Source organism: Protopterus annectens, chromosome 13.part0 (genome assembly GCF_019279795.1).
Source record: "Protopterus annectens isolate FY-2018-M chromosome 13.part0, PAN1.0, whole genome shotgun sequence".
In the NCBI taxonomy this organism is placed as follows: Eukaryota; Metazoa; Chordata; order Ceratodontiformes; family Protopteridae; genus Protopterus; species Protopterus annectens.
In genome coordinates, this window is record NC_056747.1 from 1,368,656,642 (window position 1) to 1,368,678,121 (window position 21,480).

General features: G+C 40.3%; 1 protein-coding gene across 1 annotated transcript in view; it reads right to left on the reverse strand.

The window, feature by feature from the left end:
• The window catches only part of SNF8 (SNF8 subunit of ESCRT-II), a 362,588-nt gene that overhangs the window by 310,790 nt on the left and 30,318 nt on the right, over positions 1-21,480 (reverse strand). The window contains exon 3 of the mRNA XM_044055396.1: positions 17,833-17,971. Within this exon, the coding sequence (XP_043911331.1) occupies positions 17,833-17,971 (139 nt within the window). The remainder of the gene's footprint in view (positions 1-17,832; positions 17,972-21,480) is intronic.

Genomic DNA, 21,480 nt, shown 5'->3' on the forward strand with positions numbered 1-21,480 from the left:
TGAGTGCAGATAATACATTATTGCATTATAAGTATACGCTCCTGTAAAGTACAGAGCACTTTATCCAGGACCTGCACAACATTCATAGATGTAAAACATGCAGAATTTTACCAGCAGTTTATGCAGTCATTCTTTGGTCTACCACTATCACCCAGTAGGCAGCTCTCATCCATTAGGCAGTGTTCATGCTAGGAATCGTTGGAGAGGTTTGCAGTCCTGCTACCCCTCCTCAAACTCATCTAATGGGAAATGTACTACTGCTGCCTGCAAAGTTACATGGCATGTCCTGCTTAATAGGCAGTGTTCATCTTGGGAATCACTCAGGTAAGACTGCAGAGTCGTCGTCGTCCCCCCCCCCGCTCAACTATAGAGAAAAGTGCTGTTGCTAAACTACAAAGTTACCTGGCAGCTCTCTTCCATCAGGGGAATAATTTGGGTAATGTTTCAGTCCCCTGCCCCCAAGCAACTAAGAGGAAAAGTGATGCCAAACCCTCCCTAAGGTGTGTAACAATTCTCACTCAACAGGCAAGGTTTACCTTGAGAATCATTTGGGCAGGTTTCCAGTCCACCACCCTCCCCCCCAAAAAAAACTAAGAGAAAAATTACTACATTTCACTGCAGAGTTACATCAATTTCTCCATGCATAATGATGTGCTTAACACCTACCACTGATAAATTTCCTAGCTACTGTTAAGTTCATTTTGTTGTGCTCTACATTTTAGTCCACATGTTTTATTCAACTGGGGGTGGATCTACTGCCCTCTCTTCCTGTTACAGTGCACTGTCTGTAGTGATCTCAGATGTGCTGTTGATCGTAGCCCCTCCTTTCTGCCATGTGGCGTTTCATTTACAGTTCTCCACTACTAGCTCTGGCTAGCCCACCATTGCACCCCATTTCATGGGATGGGTCAGTGCCCCTACTTGTCCCACCACAGCTGAACTGGGTTCTATTAATACTTGAGCTACACAGGCTGATGAAGTCCTGCTGACTCAGGAGGTGTTGCCACAGTTCGATCTTTTAACGTGTTTTACATTAGGGTACAGCTGTCACATTAGTACCACATGGTCAATATCTTTTACCGTGTTTTACATTAGGGTACAGCTGTCACATTAGTACCACATGGCCAATATCTTTTAACGTATTTTACATTAGGGTACAGCTGTCACATTAGTACCACATGGTCAATCTGGTGTGCTTGCACACAGTAACGTTATTTTACTTCATTTAAACAGGATTTCCCCTGTAAACACAACGGAGGTCAATGAGCAATCAACACATATTCTTACATTTAGATTTTATTACGTACTGGAGGTATTCACTCATTGCAAATCTTTGTTGTAGGTTTTAACCAGGAACTATAACTGTTTTTATGACATGTACAATATAACTATTTGCATTGTTTACTGGGGAAGTCCAACTGGGCACAAAAACTCTTTTTGACAGAGGCCTGAAGTACTGCAGTCACAAGATCCATCATTATTTTACAGTAATGAAAACAGACTGCATACTATTCTCACAGCTATACATTTGATTTTTGCTTTACTTTAGCAGAGGGGAATGGTTGCTACAGCAGCTGCGAATGCTATGCTTTTGTGTTGCATCTATTCTAAGTGCTGACAGGTGACACTGGATTTCTTGCTTTTGTTTGTTTTTTTATTCGCTGGGCTCCATCCGCTCTCTTACTCTTCCCTTTACATTCATGTTATTTCTTTTCACCCTTTTCACAGTGCCTACCTTGGGAATCACAGGGGGGGGGGCAGGTGTCCAGTCCCCACCCCCACATCTAAGAGGAAAAGTGCTGACAGTCACCTGCAAACCTACCAGGTATGGGCACTCAGGCTGCTTTCTCCTGTACAGTGGAGGGCTTATCACACACGACAGACTAACTTCCCACACACCGTTATGCTTATTTTGTGATGTACTACACTTTAATCTACATGCAGCGTTGTTTTTCTACCTGTTACTGCAGTGGCTGCAGTGTAGTAAGCTAAACTGTTGATATCAGCACCCCCTCCCATTAAAGTGGGGGGTATATACAGCACTCCATTACCTCCTGCCATTCCCTGGGATGGTTTAGTAGCCGATTCGACTAAGGCCTGCGTGTTTGGACCAGTTACACTGTGACCCACATGCCTCATTACCATTCAGCCAGGTGCTAACAGTACTGAGCATGTGCAGACTGACTCCTGCTAATTTAGTAGGATGGCCCTATCATACTCCTCTGTCACTCTATTCCTCAGCGACCCCGCCCCTTACTACATTTGTACATACGTAGCTACTTACACTCCTAACAGACATAACCCAACCCCTTACGAAGTCACAACATAGTTATCTGCATTGTGCAAAAAACATAACCTCAACATATACACACAGCACAAGTATACAAACAACCTGTCAATACATGATCATAGCTACAGCTAGGTAATATATGTACAAATATAAATAAGGGCAAGCCCCCCAACCCATTACAGTACACTCAACTCAAATTTTACAATGAACCAGTTAAACAAAGGTATCACAATCTTCCATCACTTTAATTCTGCAAGTACACTACTCCAGCAAAACCTAAAAATTGCGCCAAATTGAAAAAGACTCGTCGTTGTTTTAAGTGAGTTACTCCGGTGTAAGGCCTAACTATAAAAGCAGGCTAACACCGGAGTAAATCACTTACACTGAAAACAAAACTTTTAGAATCAGACTTGTTATAATCACCACACCACTGAACACAATAAACAACTTAAAATCCACAACCATTACAATCTGATAACAAGTACTTACAATGATAAACTATCAAAACTTCACCCACCAATAATGCCTCTCCATCTCCGCCACATACCATCATAATTTCCAATCCTCATTCTTCTTTTAATGCACATACAGCACAAGAAAAACAAAACAAAAAAAAACATTCAGCCCCATAGATAACCAAAATGTTTCACAGTTTTTATAAATCCAGCAGCCCTTGTCAATATTATCCTAGTATAAAGCCACCTTAAAACAAATCCTGGCTCCCCTTTGCTGATAATGTAAGACTTCAGACACCTTTTTAATAGCTCTATGTTGAAATATAAAATAAATCTGAACAACTGGAAGCCTTTATTTCCACCTGCACTCTCAACTTAACGCATCAAATTCCAGGATTTCTTTACGCATTTAAAGCTCATCCTGGGCAGAAAAAGTAGGGAGGAAAACAGATTATGTTTTTTTTTCTTTTTGTTAAAAGCTTCCCTTGTTGGACGAATCACATCAAAAAGTGAAAAGGATCCCAAGCAGTTTTCAGTTAACATTTACACAGGCAGTTTACACTCCGTCCTACTTGTTTAGGCACGATCTCCCCCTCTTCCTAGTAAGAGGACAAATTCAACACACCAAATGATGAAATACCCCAAGCCTAAAAACTACTGAAATATATAATCCTATTCAGAGACTTTGACATAAACTACCTTGCACCAAACTATCGTACAAGAGTACCTTACGGATAATGATCTCATTCAATTAATAAAGGACAGACTATAAATCAGACGATCCCTTGCTTCTAGGCTTCGTCATTACCAGCATTGCTTATACCAACCTATCTGACTCAGTGACCACAGTTTCAACATGTTTAATCTTAATCCCCCCCAAAACATCACAGCTCTACTTATTAACCTCTCAAATACAAAGTGGATGCAGACTTACAAAAGATGAGTCCTCGACAGCAGCTTCACCATTAACCGACATCTTCCCACATTTACAACATACACAGTTTCCCAGAGTCACCCATTTCATGAGCTAAACAAAACCTTTTGTTTCAAAATAGTGCTCTCTACAAATTCTACTTGGAATAATTTAAAAACATCCATATCAACAAAAAGCAAACTGAAATTCATCGACTTAAAAACTTACCTAAAAGGCATCTAGAAGGCACAAAGATGTGCACCTCCAACCATACAAACAGCCCTCCAAAAATAAGAAACAAAATCTGGGACTTAGTTAAGTGACAGAAAGCAGACCCTATAATAATCCAATAATGGCTGATAGAGTTCAACACACTTCCTTTACGAATCCTTAAAATTCCTTTCTATCCCAACAGCCTTCCTTTACGAATCCTTAAAATTCCTTTCTATTCCATGTCAAATCTTAGCCACAACCAACATTTCCCTGAACCATCCCTTTTCACTTCTCCCTTCTATTTTAAGGTTACAAAGAAAAAAAGGTACTACAACATGTATTTGCCCAATCCTTCAATATCCCTACAGGCTCAGACAGTGCACACCTACGACTCACTGCCCTCTGTAAATATTAAGACATTCAAACATCCTTGCGATCTCTGCCTAACCTATGATGTCATGCCAGTACTATGGAATAAAGCAATAATAAAGCCCTTCCCAAAAACCAGTAAGCCAGGGTCAGCAAATGATTACAGGCCAACATCTGTTCCACCTACTCTAGAACAATTGTTTGATAAATTGGTACACTCACAACTAAATGCCTACATAAAAAAGAAATCTTCTCCTGACAGATTTCGGTCAAGTCCGAAGCACTATGATGACATTGTACAGCTTCAGTGATGATATCCTAGTTAAGACAGACCAAAATAAGTAATAATATCCTAGCTGGTAAGTTAACCAAACCTTTTGGCATGACAGGTCACCCATTACTAATGGACTTGCTTACCTTATCAGGAATAAGCATCCAAGCCCACCCCAGTTTGAAGACTTTTTATTTATTTTTTTTACAAAGCAGAAGCTTTAATGCTAAAGTTGGTCCCACCATCTTCCACAGCCCCTTTAAATAAAATAATTCCTCATGGACCTGTTTCAGTTCTCCCAGTACTTTTCCTCATCACAAATTGCTACTGTAGTCTCTTGCATCCCAATATCCCAATAATTTTGTGTGCTGACAGCTAGAACATGACAAGTCTCCAACTGGTTACAAAACATCAAACTAAACACAAACACAAGCAACAAACGTTGGGACAAGGACAAAACTCACCCATGCCGCCAAGACAGGAAATACTCTGCAATAAACACAAAACACTAGAGACAACCATTCATTTCAGGTAGCTTGGAATCTGGTTGTATCAGCAACTAAACTTTCATTATCACAAGTAAATTACTAAACCCAAAGCAAATCAACTCCTTTTCTGGGCAAAGAAAAACCCTTTCATCTCCAGCAGGTAGAAAAGCAATGGGGAAAGGTGTCATCCTTGCCCAACTTGCATATGGGCTTTCTGTATTCTTAGCCGACTCCAAAAAGAACCTGGTACCCCTCCAAACTACCAGTAACCACATTTGCTGGTTCATCATTCTTGCCCCAAAGGAGACGCCTTTTCTCTTCTGATGAAAGTTCACTTGGTTCTTGATCCAACACAGATCCAAATTACTGTTAATCTCTCTAATCTACGAATTACTCAATCGACACTCAGTCTCAGCATCTGTAAGCAGAGTCTACGGACATTTGTCTGACTATAACTTAGGGTCACGGACAACATCCAGTCTTCCTTTACAGGCTTCACTGCACCAGCTAGCGTATTCCCACTCTAGGAATCTATCCCTATAAAGCTGAAGGAAAGCAAATGATACCCAAAATTCAGGTCCCAATTACCTAATAATAAAAATTCTCATTTAAGAATGTGCCTGCTGCCATTTCCAACACAACAAAACACATGCATTATTTTTCTCTATACCGTTCATACCTCCTACCATGCACCATCAGTAACACATTAAAGTCTATTACCTTATGCCAAAAAAAGAACAAAGGTTTTTTTTTTTAACTGTCTGATAAACTTAACTCATTTTTTTTTAACTTCCCCTCTCCTGTTCTCTTGTGAGAAAATGACTCCTTAATCTTATTCAACTGGAAAATGTTAACAGCAGCTGTAATGTAATTTAACTACTGTATTAACTTTGCTTTGAGAGAAATGACATTCGCCTCATCCCACAACATTTCTTACCAACTTCCTCTACTAAAAGGTAGTAAAAAGCTTCTTAATAATGCAACTACTGTACCGTTAACAGCTGGTTAATCGTGATATTTTGAGTTCAGAGCATAAAGCCTCAATGTAGCTTTGAAATGTTGTAAATATTGTACTGTACAAACATCGCCTCCTGTTATGACATTTTTACTTCCTCTCTTCTAGCAATATCCACTGAACTGTGCACTACTCTCTCTGTGAAAAAATATTCTAGTTTTTCCAAATTAAAGATGGTTCAGTAGAACTGAGTTTAACCAGCAGATGGGTCTGTATAAATGAGGGCGGTGCAGAGGGTTCAGGGTCAGGACAGGAACAGAAATGAAGACAAACATACAAATGATGTTATCTTTAAAGAACGTGTAATGCCATAATGAGGGAATGATAAAGCAAGTGAGTAACTACAGACTGAATGACAGGTCAGGTTACTTCGTAACTACAGGACAAGTTTTGCTTCAGATGCGTTTTGAGGATAAACCTGAAGCTTTTTTGCACATTTGTGTCCAGTTAAGTGGTAGTGTTTTCCCATATTTATCAAGCGCATGCTGTACTCTTCAATCACCATGGTTACTGCTGAACAAACAAATACTAAAGAAATGCACTAGCAGGGTTAGGGCAAAGATAAATAACCATGTTGTAAAGAAGTTCCTTGCTGGAGCTCCATGAATGATTAGTAAATTAATTACTCTAAAGCCCTTTAGCATAATGTAAACTCCCCGTATCAAACAGAACTTTAATTTCAATCTTCCTCATACGCTCATCTTAGTTCTGGCAGTGCTTGGAACACTCCCACAAGGTAATAAATCAAATCACGTGACAACCAACAAGGGTGGCCATGTTTTGTTGTGTCCTGAAACCAGACCAAGGCCACACCCTTCACACCTCATCTAACCCCATCCATCTCTTCCTCCTCTCTTCACCCTCTTTCTGCTCATTTTGTGATGTCATAGGCACTAAGTGGGAGGAGGAACAGGCTCTTCTCCTGGTCTGAAATATTTTTTTAAAGAAAGGCACAGTGAATCTGCTAATTTAAACTCAGATAGCCTGTTTGTTTTTCTGAAACAGAATACTGTCCGGACTACCAGACAAACAGTTTGATTAATGTACAATGTGGAAAAAACAGAGAGGTGGCAAACATACAGCTGACCCTGTCTACTGGAGTGACTAAGGCATCAATCAATCTGCTCTGCATCTCTTACAAACAAAACAGGACTTATTTACTTTGTTCATTACCAAAGTACTGGCCAATACCGCGTTTCTTAAAGCAATGTATAATCATCACCAGCAGCAAACTATTACAGAGTGCACCCAAAATATCACTGTACTGGACACGGCAGAGGTTTCCCACATGGACTGAAGAACACAAGATATATTTAACTAGGATAGATGAAAAACCACCAAGTTATGGACCAAAAGAAAATCCAGAGAACCAGCAGAGAAGATGCAACTGCGGACTTTCCAGATTACCTGAAAGGCTAAGGAGGGGCGAGTTGTAGGACTTCCTAGTGAAGCAGTTAAATAAGGCACTAAATCTAGCCCTCTCTTACCTTATTACTATTAGGAGGGTACACTATTGCATCTACTTGACCCACCAAGAAAGATCGTCTGCTAAAGGGACACCCTTTATTTATATTGGGGCACCATGTCCATCTGCTCAAGGAGTTTAGACCAGATGCTATTCACAACAGACAGGCTTTTGATTCCACTAGGTCACCATTTTGTCAAAATAACCTGTACACCACTTTTAAACATCCAGGTAATCTACAAATCAAATATCAGAACAAAAACTATGATTTATCATCTCCAGACTCAGCGCTAGACTTCCTGAGAGCAAGAATGATATCTGAAGTGACAGGGGAGGAAGGGGGTGAGCAGCGGTTATCAGCCTGTCCATCCTGTGAAAAGGGAGGCAACCTACAGGCTTGGCCAGCTTTGTGCTGCATGAGCACTGAGCTGACCAGTCTGGATGTTCTGCATGTGTGGAAATGAGCATGAACCTCTCCAAGACAAAGATCATGGAGCCGCCGAGGATGTCGTCAGGGACACTACCCAGCAAGCAGCATGGTGCTGTACCAGCATCCTTGATTTACATAACGGCCTCAGACTAGGGTCGGGTTTAGTCCAGGGGAGGCTAGGACAGGAGTTGGGGCAGCTGGTGGTCAGCTCCAATGGAGAAAAAGTTCAGTAAGAATATGGAAAATGAAAAGGGGTGCGTTTCAGAACAACATTCAAGTGTTCTTATGTTGTTAATAAGGTAAATAGTGGTGAAACACTATCTGCATCTCACATATGGGAAACATTTGTGTAAGACAAGACTAGTAGGGAGCCAGCATTTCTCCCGTAGTTAGTAGTCACTCCTGTAACAAACTTTCGCATGCATTAAGAGTTGCTCAACAATCTAGCCCGGGTTTGTTGTCTTAATGGTTACCGTTAATCAGTCATGTTCAGTTTTGTGTTTTGGAAGGGTGGACTGTTTTTACAATTTGTGTGGCAGTTTAAAAAGCAGGATCGTGGACTTAATAGAAGCATTTCCCAGCTTCACACAGCACAAATTGAAGGCAGGAGCTTTCGGACACCAGCAGAAATGAACGGACAGGATCGTGGACTTAATAGAAGCATTTCCCAGCTTCATACGGCGCAAACTGAAAGCAGGAGCTTTCAAACAGCAACAGGACCGAATGGTCAGGATTGAGGATTAACCAATACTATTCCCCAGCTCCAGGACTCGTTGCAGGCAGGAATATCCTTTCAAAACAACCCCACAGAGCGAAATGTTCCTTCTTTAGAAGTTAAGCTTATGGACTTTGATTTTAAGCATTCACGTTGTAAAAATCTTCAACTAGAGAATGCCTCCCTGAGGGAATGCGCAAGATTAAAAGTGGTTCTCAAAGGTTTAAGGGTATGGCGTTTCCCCACAGGGCTACAACATGACTCGGGGCTGTACAGTGATTTAATTAAACTGTTTGACAGATGTGGCTTAGAACTATTAGACCTTTTGATAAAGTATAACAATGAATTAGCCCTTTTCTTTCATGAGCTTGCTATACTTGATAAAGGTATTCATGATGACAAAGAATACGACAGCATGAAATTTGAACACTACAGAATTTTTACAAGTATTGATCAACATATTGCAAAGTTAAAGGTTGGAAAATTATCTAAACTGGATAGGGATGTCAGTGATTATGCAAACAGTACTGCCTATCCAAAACCTCCTGGTTCTTATAGGAAATCTAAGAGTCCATCAGAGGTGGGTAGAAACCTGCCTCCTCTCTCCCTTGATTTAATGAAGAACAATGAACTGAGGTTCGAAAGGTCTGATGAAGTAGTTTTAAACTACAAGAGTAAAAATCTGGAACGGAGTAGTGAGAGGATAACAAACAAAGGCTATTATAATAATAATAGGCAACAGCCTCAGGCGGGGGTTCAAGGAGCCAGACCGAAAAACAAGAACTGCAGGACTTAGATTTTCCCTCAGTTACAGACATCAGTACTGAACTTTCAGTTAATGGACTTTTAGAAGTGAACGATCATTCAGAGCAGTCTACTAATGTATGTACAGTTGTTTATAATAACCAGAAAGATTTTGCAGTGTATAATTATTCTGATCTAACTATTGAGAAGGCCAAGGCCGATTTACTCTCAAAAGGGAATGACTTTTGTACCTTGCAGAAAAGTTCAATGTTGTAGACACATTCATAGATTTAAAAATGTATTTAAGGAAATTGAATTTGTGTTTAATGCAGGACACTATTTCACAGACCAACATCAACACCAGCAGCATCTTTAGAATTGGTTTCACCTACAACCCCTTTCTACACCCTAAATTGGCAATATATGAGAAATTATGTGAACTTGACCTATACAATTTAAATTCTTTAAATAAGAACAAACACAGGCAAGCATGTAACTTTGTCAACACGAATCAGAATGAACGTGACAGCCAAGCACGTAATTATGGCAACATGAATCAGAATGAACGAGACAGGTTGTTAACTCTACAAGAACATGATGTAAGAGTAATTAAACCTGATAAGGGGGGTGGGGTGGTAATTATGGATGCTTCTATGTACACAGCAAAAATGTCATCTATTTTGGACACGGCGAATTACATAGAGGTATCCCTAAATGAATTAAACACTGCATACAAGAATATTTATGGCCAATTAAACGACATATTCCTTGAGAGAAGGATAGATCTTTCCCTATACAATTACCTGAATATCATCAGCCCAAGGGTCCCAGTGTTTTTTGGAATCCCTAAGACCCACAAATGTCTTTTAGATCCTCCTAGGAGACCCTTAGCAGATGGTAGGGATTCCATCACCATGGCCTGTGCCCAATATTTAGACTACGAGCTCAAGAAAATATTACAAAAAGAACATCAGATATGCAAAGATTCCTGGACCTTTTTAGAGTAGGTCAACAGAGTTGAGTACAGTGAGAGCGATTTATTGGTCACAATAGATGTCAAGGATTTCTATACTGTCATTCCACACAGCATCGGCCTCGATTGGGTTGGCGATTTATTATTAGAACATAAAGTAAACCAGGAGAAGATTAATTTAATTTTGGAACTACTGGAACAGTTTTAAAAAATAATTACTTCTCTTTCAATGGCAGATACTTTTTGGAGACAACTGGAGTGGCCATGGGATCAGGTTGTGATGGGGCATTTGCGAACATGGTCATGACACACTGGGAGAGGAATGTTGTTTTTAAATCCCAATTTTACTCTAGTGTTAAGTTGTACTTCAGGTTTCAGGATGACATAAGTTTAATTTGGAAGGGGCCTTCTTCCGAGCTTGACGAGTTTTTACAGTACCTTAATGCCACAACCACATTTTTGCGGTTCATTTGGGTAACTGATTTTACCCATATGAACTATTTGGATGTACACTTGTTCAAACACACACTTACTGGAAGGTATGTTACAAGGATTCACAGAAAAGAAGCCTACTCTAATTCTTTTCTGCATTACACCAGTTCCCACCCCAACCACCAGAAGAGGTCAGTGGTAAAAGGGCAACTTGTCCGAGCTGCCCGCATGACCTCTGGGGAAGAGGATTTTACAGTTGAGTGTAGTTATTTGAAATCAATGTTTGTAAGAAGGGCCTGCCTGGCTGAACTGAACTGGTCAACAAGCTCACTGAAGAGGTCATACAGAACAGAAAGGCCACTTTACGCCTATAGTTGGTGTCCACACCCGACCACAGTCCACCTGTCATTTGGACGAATAGATCAGATGAAAACACAAGCCTCTTCCTTAGATCTCTAACAGTCATCTTTAATTCTGACTCTTACAACTTGAAGTCAACTTTTACTAAAAACTGGGACATTTTAATGGAAGACAGAGATATTATAACGCCCTTGGGAGATAAACCCTACAGAAGAGGTCTGAACTTAAAAGACCTCCTTAGAAAGGGACACACACACACTAACAAGCCGGTGTGGCATGTATAAGTGTGAGTCGTGTAAACGGTGTCACATGTTTAAAACTGGTATCAAGTTTTCTATTAACATGGTCTTTACAGTAAAAGGGAGGTACACTTGCTGTTCCAAAGCAGTTGTTTATGTGGCGACATGCGACCAGTGCTCAGAGTTTTATGCAGGCAAAACGGAGAGGAATTCAAGGCAATGATCTACGAGCATGACTATACCATCAGGAAAAACAACATGAATAATGCACTGGCAAGGCACATACACAACAATAGCCACAGCTTCAGTTTTATGGCTATTCACTATGTTGCCATTGGTGACAAGCTACCCTGGGAGGGGGGGGGGGTCCAATTGGAGTTAAAAAAACTGAGATGGCAGATAAATGGCCTGGCATCAATGACAGGACATGAATGACCCCGTCTTAAAACTAAAAGCCTCGGAAAGGAAGAAAACAGTGCAAACGTACCCTCCCTGCACAAGCACGTTATTAGAAAAGGTTTAATGCTTGTATCTACATTGTGTAATATTTTTAAAGTTCGACTATTATAAACAATGACATCAAGTTTTTAACAGTTCAATTTGGTTTGTTAATTCAGTATTCTACAAACATTCAATTTTTAGCATATGCATTTTTAATGTGAAGCGTCACAATAGTTTAGCAAAGGGTTAACTGCAGCTATTCATTTTACTCATGTTTTACCTGGTTCTCTGTGTCCAATCAGATTGTTTTAGAAGGCATTATAAAAGGTATTTAAACATTGGCTGTGCACATTGACTCCTGTCTGATGAAGTTAACATTGTTTTAACAGAAGCACTCACATCGATTTTACTGGATTTATTTAGCATTAAAGTTTTGCTTTTATTTGATATTTTGTGTTTGGTGTTCCTTGGGACCCTTCCTGCCAGTCTTCTTCTTTACTTGGTATACTCCGTTTTGTGTTTTGGAAGGGGGTCTGTTTTTACAATTTGTGTGGCAGTTTAAAAAGCAGGTGTGGGCATTTTAGTGAAAAGGTCATTAAGCTTGAATTTACTTGAATGTGTAACAGTTGGCAAGGGCAATGGACTGTGGGAAATTTAAACTTTGTTACCCAATTGGAAATATTTACAGCCAGAATGAGGATTCTCCACAACTTTTAACTGAAATGTTTGTTGCCTGTATAGAGGACAAGACCTTTATAATGGAAGATTTTAACACTGTGCCAGACTTCCTCAGTGGCAAGATGGCCCCTATGACACAACGGCACCTTAAACCTCAAAATGTGTTTGTGGAAGCAACAGGGGAATGACAGCTGGTTGACTACTGGTACTCATAACGCATCCTGCTGATGCACAATATATTTTTATCACCCCTGGACAGCAGAGTGCTAGCCATTTTGAGTGCTGGCTTCTTCTGAGAACCACAATTCAGGATGTGCAAGGGGCAATTATTCCACCACCAGGCAGAGACTACTGGCAGTTATGTTGCTAGTGTTCCCTCTCCTCCCTGACCGAATACAAAGGTAATGGAAAATGGACCCCTTAGTAAAAAGACCAAGTTGGTTGCAGTTATCAACCATGGGGTTGAGGAACTTCTTGGACCTGAATCTTTTATCACTTGTCCCATCAAGTTATAGTGGGAAACCACAAAACTCAAACACCAGAACTTATTTAGGGTAGCTAAAGCTAAGTACTTAGGGGACACATATCAGAACTTAAGGCAATTACAACAAAAGTTACAAAATGCCTTGCCTTTGATTGGGAAAATGGCTAGGCTTAAAATGGTCAAGGGCAGACAACCTAGTACTTACCTATGAACCTATGTGCCATGCAGAAATGCCAGGTCCAGACACACCTTGCATGAGCAGCTTCCATGGTATGGGCACCAGGCAGCAAACCTGGCCAAGTTGCCAAGTACAGACCATTAACGGCCAGTCCATAGTGATAACAGTGGGAGTTATATTTGATGGTATTTCCTGATGGAAGGTTGAGGGGGAGAGAGGGTTAAAGTTGGAGCTGAATTTATCAGCCAGTAGGTTTGCTACATCTTCTGGCCCAGTACAGGTGGCTCCGTTTACAATGAGCTCTGCACACAATGTATTGCCTTTCAGGTTGCAGACTTTGCTAAAGACTGTCTTCTGGTTTTCTTTGGCCTGGGAAGCCAAATTCACCTCAAAGTTGGCTTTGGTCGACTTTACTTGTCCTCAGAAATCTTTGTTTAGTTTGATGAGAGTGCTTTTATCCTGCTGGATGCTGCACCTCCTAATTTCTGCAATGATTTTCTTCCTCCTCCTGTTATACAGCCTATTGATTTTGTGATTCCACCAGGGTGGCTTGTTTTTTTGAGTTACTTTTGTACGTCTTCCTGGTGAGTACAGCTGCCTCGATGCAGCTATTAGTGTGTGCTTGTATATGGTTACAGTAAATAGTTCCATGTAGGTAGCAGTGTTCGCAGTGTTTATGGGGATTTGAAATTTTGCCAGATTATGCCCGGCAAGCCAGCACGTAAAAATCTACTGCCAATCATTAGTGGACCGGAGTTCTGCTGTGGCGTCCCCTAACTGGAAAAAGCCGAAAGACCATTTTTTATTACTTAATAGTATGGAGTTAGCTTTAGAATAGTTTCTGAATATTCCAGGGTTAGCTGGAGATCCAGGTTTTATTTTTACTTCAAAGAAACCTATTTTGTGGTCTGACCTTACCAGAGAAGACATTACAGTAGGGGGTGTGGAGCCCTCTCCCATATTAGTGAAAACCAGATCCAGTATGTTTGCACCCCTAATTGGTGTATTGAGAATCTGGTCCAGGAAGTTAGTGTTTACAGAATCCAGGACTGATTTACTTGTTCATTACCAAAGTACTGGCCATTACTGCTTTCCTTAAAGCAACGTATAATCATCATCAGCAGCAAACCTGTAAGTTTGGTGATGTATATGATTCGCAGTTAACAGTGGGGTAATTAAAGTCGCCCATGAATATGGTATTGGGTTGGATGGTGAGCATTTCAAATAAGTTTAAATACATGGTATGGGTTTCCTGGGTCATATGGGGACCTACAGCTGGTACTGGATTTTGCCTACGGTGATCTGAATGTGGAGAAGCTCAAGAGCATCTTCCTGTATTACCAACCTTGAGGTATACAATAAGTGGGAAGAGACTAAACAAAGGGTAATACAAAAACTGAGAAAATGTAAGCTTTGTTATATGGACAGTAACAAGCAACTAAAATGTTTTTAGTCCTTTTAGCCTTATACATAGATCAGACATATTTTTATCAACCAGAGAAGAAGTTGTGGGTAGCAATTAATACAGAGCTGAAGGACTTTATCTAGGAGTCAAGTGGGATAAGCTGATTCTTTCAGTAGAACAGGACAGATTGGGCTGACCCAATTTTAATAATTTTAAGGGGAATTTCAGAGCTAAACAGTTAAGACTCTTATACATAGCACAAACAGAAACTATAACTCAAAGTGGAAAGGGATGATGAAACACGGGGGAAGGTCAAGAAACAAGGATAGGCTGGGATTTTGGATGCAGGCCTTTAAGAAGAACAATCATGCAGAATATTATATCCATAAAGTAGAAAAGGTATTCTAAGAACTAAACACGTGAATGGAGAAAGGAGATTCTGCTGATAGGGATGATTGCAATTAGGGATACAGACAGGCAAGAGGGGGCTGGAACCTATTGAAGATAACTGGCAAAGGAACCAAGGTATTGGGAGCAAATAACTAGACAGGGAAAGATGATAGAATGGGAAGATGCCAAGATTTATTTGGACTTCAGGTTAGAGATTGCCTGCCCTATCAGGGAATGATATCAGAGTACAGGCAAAGAGAAAGAAATAGGGGGGTCCTAAATGAAAGACCAGCACTGGTAGAGTTTTTAACAATCTAAAACAGAAGCTGCCATTAAAAAAGGAATAATCAGTACACCATATAAAATATTGCATGATAACTATAAAAATCGATCAAAGGAGGTTAGAAAAGGATTGTGAAGACGGATAAGCAATTCATAAAGAAACAATGGGAGGATATATGTAGGTCTCCCAAATATGCAAAAAAATCTAGAAGATTTAGGATTTGTGCCTGGAAATGTTTACATACGATAGTTTTATACCCAGAGTAGAGTCCATAGAATTTTTCCTCAGGTAGACAGTAAATGTTGGAGGTGTGAAGGGGAAGAAAGAGGTAACTGGGAACATATTTTCTGGGAGTGTGGTGAGTTGGCGAACTTTAAGGATTCCCTGCAGGATGCACTGTTGGAGATGCTGGGCAGGCAGATTGGTCTGACGAGGGGGATGATTTTTCTGAGCTATAATACAGAGTCTGAATTGCCTAGACATGATAAGGCATTGCTGTGTCCAATAATTCTGCTTACCAAGAAAGCAATTACTAGAAAATGGAAATCAAAATCTAAACCAACTTTACTGGAAGTAGTGAATATAGTAACAGATATGAAAGAACTGGAACGGAGATCTTTATAAAAGGGTTGGAGCAAAAACTACACAGGAAAAAAATGAGAATTGTGAGAACAATACACACAAGGAAAGAATGAGGTCTAAAAGGCATCAGGACTTAAATGAGCTATTTAATGTTTGAGGGAGAAAGACTGGGTACATTATAAGTGATGTACAATGTTTGCAACTGGGAGTTTGTCAGTATGGTTTGTGATGTAAAATGCTTGTGGCTAGGAATGTGTCTGTGTGGTTTGTTTTCATTTATATAAACGTATGACTGTCTATGTAGTAAGTGAGGGTTTATTAAAGATGTTTCTTCTTTTAAAAATGTCAGGAATTGAAAAACTTATGTAATATTGCTTAGGTTACATGGTATATAATGTTTATGTTAATATAGTTTGATTACTTTTATAAGAATGCAAATTTGTCTGTGTCACAAGTGACAATTCAATAAAGGTGTTTGAAAAGAAAGAAAGAAAACACTGCTTTATATTTATTTTATGCAAATGGAGACACACCCACCTTTAGCCCTTGTCTGTGTAAGCCGTTACAAAGCAGGCATGGCATGAATCAACACTGCGACCTACATAAGGTGTCAGAATAATTACACGCTCTATCTGAAAAAGCTACTTGTTCACTTTTCCTTTAAAACAGCAGCGGCCTTGGGTCAACTGGTGCCCTAGGCAAAAGGACTCCATGGTGTCCCCACCACACCACCTGCTGCCCCTATCCTGGTCTACTTACACCAAATAATTACTGGAAAAGCACCCCTAGTAGAGCAGCACCCTAGGCGGCTGCCTAGTTGGCCTATGCCTAAGGCCAGCTATGCTTTAAAAGGAAACAAAAATAGCAGGTTATGTTATTTGATATTTCATGCCTATTTGTGAATTAACTTTTTTTTAACCATGTAGAATGCTGTGTTCAAAGTACTGTTATGTTTTTAATAAAATTATATTAAAAATGCACTGGTTAAGCACAGTACCCTAGAATGTTAGCACAATTTTACTCCTTGTTCGGGGAGGACACTTCTCCTACAGAATAAGTGTGAGCAAAAACCAGCAGAGTACTAAACAACTGTGCTTTTTAAGGATTTATAAAAGTGTGAGCAGAATGGCTGCCAACTACAAAGGCCTGCGCACGTTTAATGGAGGCTCTGATATGAGCATGTGCTGTTCTATGGGATGCAAATAAAAAGGTAGGCAGGAAAAATGGTTTATTATACAATGATTAACTATTACTATTCAAAAACGTGCATGCTGATTGGCCCAGCCCAACCAGCGTGCCCGTTTAAATCCCACAATATAGCAATGGAAAAAGGTCTGGTCGCCTAGACTTAAGAGAGAGAAAATGGAGCAACTGAGACTTTTTCTCCGTTTCTTCCGTTTCAAAGCATTGATGTACTGGGTATACGTGGGAATGCAAGTCCCATAAGCATGTGCAGTACATCAAAACGAAGAATCAGTATACCAGAACCGGTGGAAGAACAGTAATCTGCTGTTATACAAAGACATTATTTAAGAAAAGTAAGTATTTTTTTCTTAAATAATGTCATTGTATAATAGCAATAACAGACTCCGTGGTTGTGGCATATTGAAGATTTACCCACGGTTGTCTTTGTGATTAAACCACACTAACTATGGGTAAATGTTCAATATACCACACCACATCATCGGTTATTGCTTTAGTAGCTGCCATGGTAGTGTGTTCAGTCATGAAGGACTTCACCCACCAAAGCATTCCCAGCTTATGATTTTGTCTGAAAGGATCAATTAAAGATGAAAGACAAATTTTATATCATCCAAGATGGTGTAAGCACAGCAGACCCGATTAGGGAATTATTGCATAATTAATAACTACTCAGGCAAGACAACAGAAGATGGTAAACATTACTACTGTGTTATTCTTAGCTCTACTAAAGACATAACAGAAAAAATACAAAACTGAAACAGATGAAATGAGGTTATTGGACACTTCATGCAAGGCTACATTAATCCAGATTCTTACAGGCTAGAGGGTCAACCCCTATAGTGGCACACATGTCCTGAAACTGCACTCGGAACTGGGGATTCTTGCGGATTTCCTGCTTATGTTTACTGGCAAACTCTTCCAAGTGGCTCTTAAACATATCCAGCTGCTTGGACATCTGTGAAAGAAAAGTGATGCTCAAATAAAGCAATTTGAAGTAAAAAAATCTAGTTAAAACATGATTGCTAGAGCTATATACTTAATCAAAAGGAACAAAATCTACAATACAGTTTTATCTCAGAAATGACGTGAAGTAATATACACATTTAAGCAGGCACCAGTTACCAAAATCCAGTTCATATATCACAGATTTTGAACAATCTTGGAAAAGTACTGAACAATTACTAGACACTCACAATCACACTCGGGTCTACTTGCAAATTTCAAAACTTTAAATTTCTTAGGTTCAAGAACACAAGATCGAAGTACAGAAACTATGAAATGTAAATAAGAAAAAAGCAAAACAATCTTTTTTTTTTTTTTTTTGCAGGGGGGCAAGTCTGTATCTCCCACACCCCCTGCTAATTAAATACACCAACTCCGAGATCGCACTACAGTGAGGAAAACTGTAAATTTACCATTCTGAGCCGTACAGCGATCTCCATTGAAAAGGTTAGAAGTTTCAAAACTTCAATCTTATGGTCTCGACCATAAGAATTTAGAAATTTGAAATTTAGAAGTAGACCCATATATAATATAATATTAATTATACACACACACACACACACACACACACACACACACACACACACATCAGATGGCCAAGTCCTGAAGTAGCACTGAAAAGCAACTGAATCCATGGCCTTGATGTTCTATGTAATCCACAGCAACTTGCAAAATTTTGGTCCAGCTCACAAACCCATTTAGCCAAAACAAGTTATTTACTTACTGTAATAACAGATTTGTGTTGTCTGCTTCTGTTCACCTTAACAATAGGGTACTTTGGATACAAAGCTCTGGCTCCTCCCCTTAGACATAATCCTCAAGCTTGCACCAAAAGTACTTCAACTGAGTTCGCTCATTTCCTGTAACAAGAAGTATAAAATTCCCTCCCATGCAAAAACATGTACAGAAATATATTACAAACAATACCAAAGGACTGCTACAAAAGCAGCTCCTGAAAGGGGCGTGACCAAACCACCAATGAGTGCAGCCTCTCCTTGTGCAGCACCTGAAAGGGGCGTGACCAAACCACCAATGAGTGCAGCCTCTCCAGAAACAAGGAAGTGGGAAGTACGGAAGGAAGTCAAGGAGCATTGAGGCACACAACACACATCTACCTTTATGGTAAGTCAGTAACCGTTGTATCCAATGCTAGTTTTTCTGTCCATCCTCAACAATTGAAACAGAGTTCCCAGTTACCATAAACTTGGAATGACTCCTGAAAGGATATTCCGGAGAATGGTTGACCCAAAGGAAGCTCTGGACCTAGACTCTGAAAGTCCAACTTGTAATGGGACATGAACTTATAATTAGTAGATCAAGTAGCTGCAGTACAAATTCATCGATTGGTACCGTGGATAAAAGGGCAGGTAAAACAACACATGATCTGGTACAGTGAGCTTTAGGAGTGCCAGGCAAAGACGGTCCCTTTTCCTAACATACAAAATACACACAGATAAACCAATGTGAAAGAGTTACACTGGGCACTGCTTTATCCAATTTTGGCAGGGAGAAGAATACAAACAAATAGTCTATCCTTGCGATATTCTTAGTGTGATGCAGACAGAATCTGAGTTGTCAATGCAGATCTAGAACATGCAGCACGTGCTCTCCCTTATTAGCAAAACAAGGAATGCAGCATGCGCTCTCCCTTATTAGCAAAACAAGGAACGCAGCATGCGCTCTCCCTTATTAGCAAAACAAGGAACGCAGCATGCGCTCTCCCTTATTAGCAAAACAAGGAACACAGCATGCGCTATCCCTGAATGCAGCATGCGCTCTCCCTTATTAGCAAAACAAGGAACGCAGCATGCACTCTCCCTTATTAGCAAAACAAGGAACGCAGCATGCGCTCTCCCTTATTAGCAAAACAAGGAACGCAGCATGCGCTCTCCCTTATTAGCAAAACAAGGAACGCAGCATGCACTCTCCCTTATTAGCAAAACAAGGAACGCAGCATGCACTCTCCCTTATTAGCAAAACAACGAACGCAGCATGCACTCTCCCTTATTAGCAAAACAAGGAACGAAAACAGGAAGAATGACAGATGGTTGATGGTTCAGAAGCCACCTTATGGGGAATGGAGGGGTTGTTCTCAAAGTCACTCTGTCCTTGAAAACAAGGTAAGGGGCTTTACAAGAAAGGGCATGACGTTTCAAAACTCTCTATGCACAGGTAATTGCTGTTAAACTTTATTTTTGGTGGCAAAGAAATTTCAACTTAACCATGGCTGCAGGTTCAAATGGAGGTGTTGTCAAAGCCTGAAGAGGAATGGCAATATCCCATGGAAGGGCAAAATCCCGGAGCAGAGGTCAGAAAAGGAAGGTGCTTCTTAGACAGATTCAATGAAGAGAGAGGGGATTGGTCCACTCCAATAAGATAACTGGAGATAGCTACCAAATGGACTTTAATAGCAATGTCTGGCTTCATTATGAAAGAAGCTGTCCAAAAAATCGAAGATAGCAGAGAGGGGAGCTGAAAAGATATCTATAGTTCTACTGGAAGCCCAAATTAAAAAAAAAAAAGAAAAGAAACTCCTCCACTTGCTCTTGTAAACTTTTCTAGTCTAGTGTTTTTATGAAGTAGTCAAAATGTGTATTAACAGAGACAAAATCCTGGACTGTCTTGACCAAAGGAACTACAGACACCATTCAGTCAACTGAAGAGCTTCAAAGTCCAGGTGGGGAGTCATGGATGGGAGAGAGAGAAGATCTGGATCAAGATCCAGCACCCATGGAGGGTTAATCAGATGAAACCACAGGAAGGGAATCCACATCTACTGAAGCCAGAAGGGGGTAATGAGGACCACTGTGGCCTTGTTCCACATCGCTTTCTGCAGAGACTTTTGTATGCGAGGAGCAGGAGGATAAACACAAGAGAGACCAGTGGGCCAAATGTGCAATATAGTCAGTCGGGGACTCAGGACAAAAGTGCCTGCTGCATTTGGTGTTAGAGAGAGTGGCAAACAGATTGCAGCAAGGTTGGCCCCAGTGGCTGAAGCTGTGTTCCACAGACAGCAGGTTGAGGTAATCACTCATGAGGTAATCAAACTGACCTACTCAAACTGTCTGCTAGAAGCAATGCACATACCAGGGAAGTCCATTGTATTAGAAAGTGGAGGGAAGACATTTGAGACCAGATAGTTTATGCACTACTTCAAAACAAAGGAGAACACCCCCCCCCCCCGCCAAAACAAAAGAGATGGTAAAACACTACAAGGCAGCACCCACATTTCTAAATAGTACAAGACTCTATATAGACAGAGTGGGAAGAGACCACACCTGCATTTGTGTGGGGTTGGCGTAATGGTGAAGGTCTTCAAGTTATGCATATAAGATACATGGTTTGATTCTACCTTTGGGTAGCTGGCTAGGCTTAAAATGGCCCTCAGGGCAGTTAGCCTAGTATTTATTGATGAACCTCTGAACAAAAGCCACTTAAAAGTATTTTTTTTATATATCCATG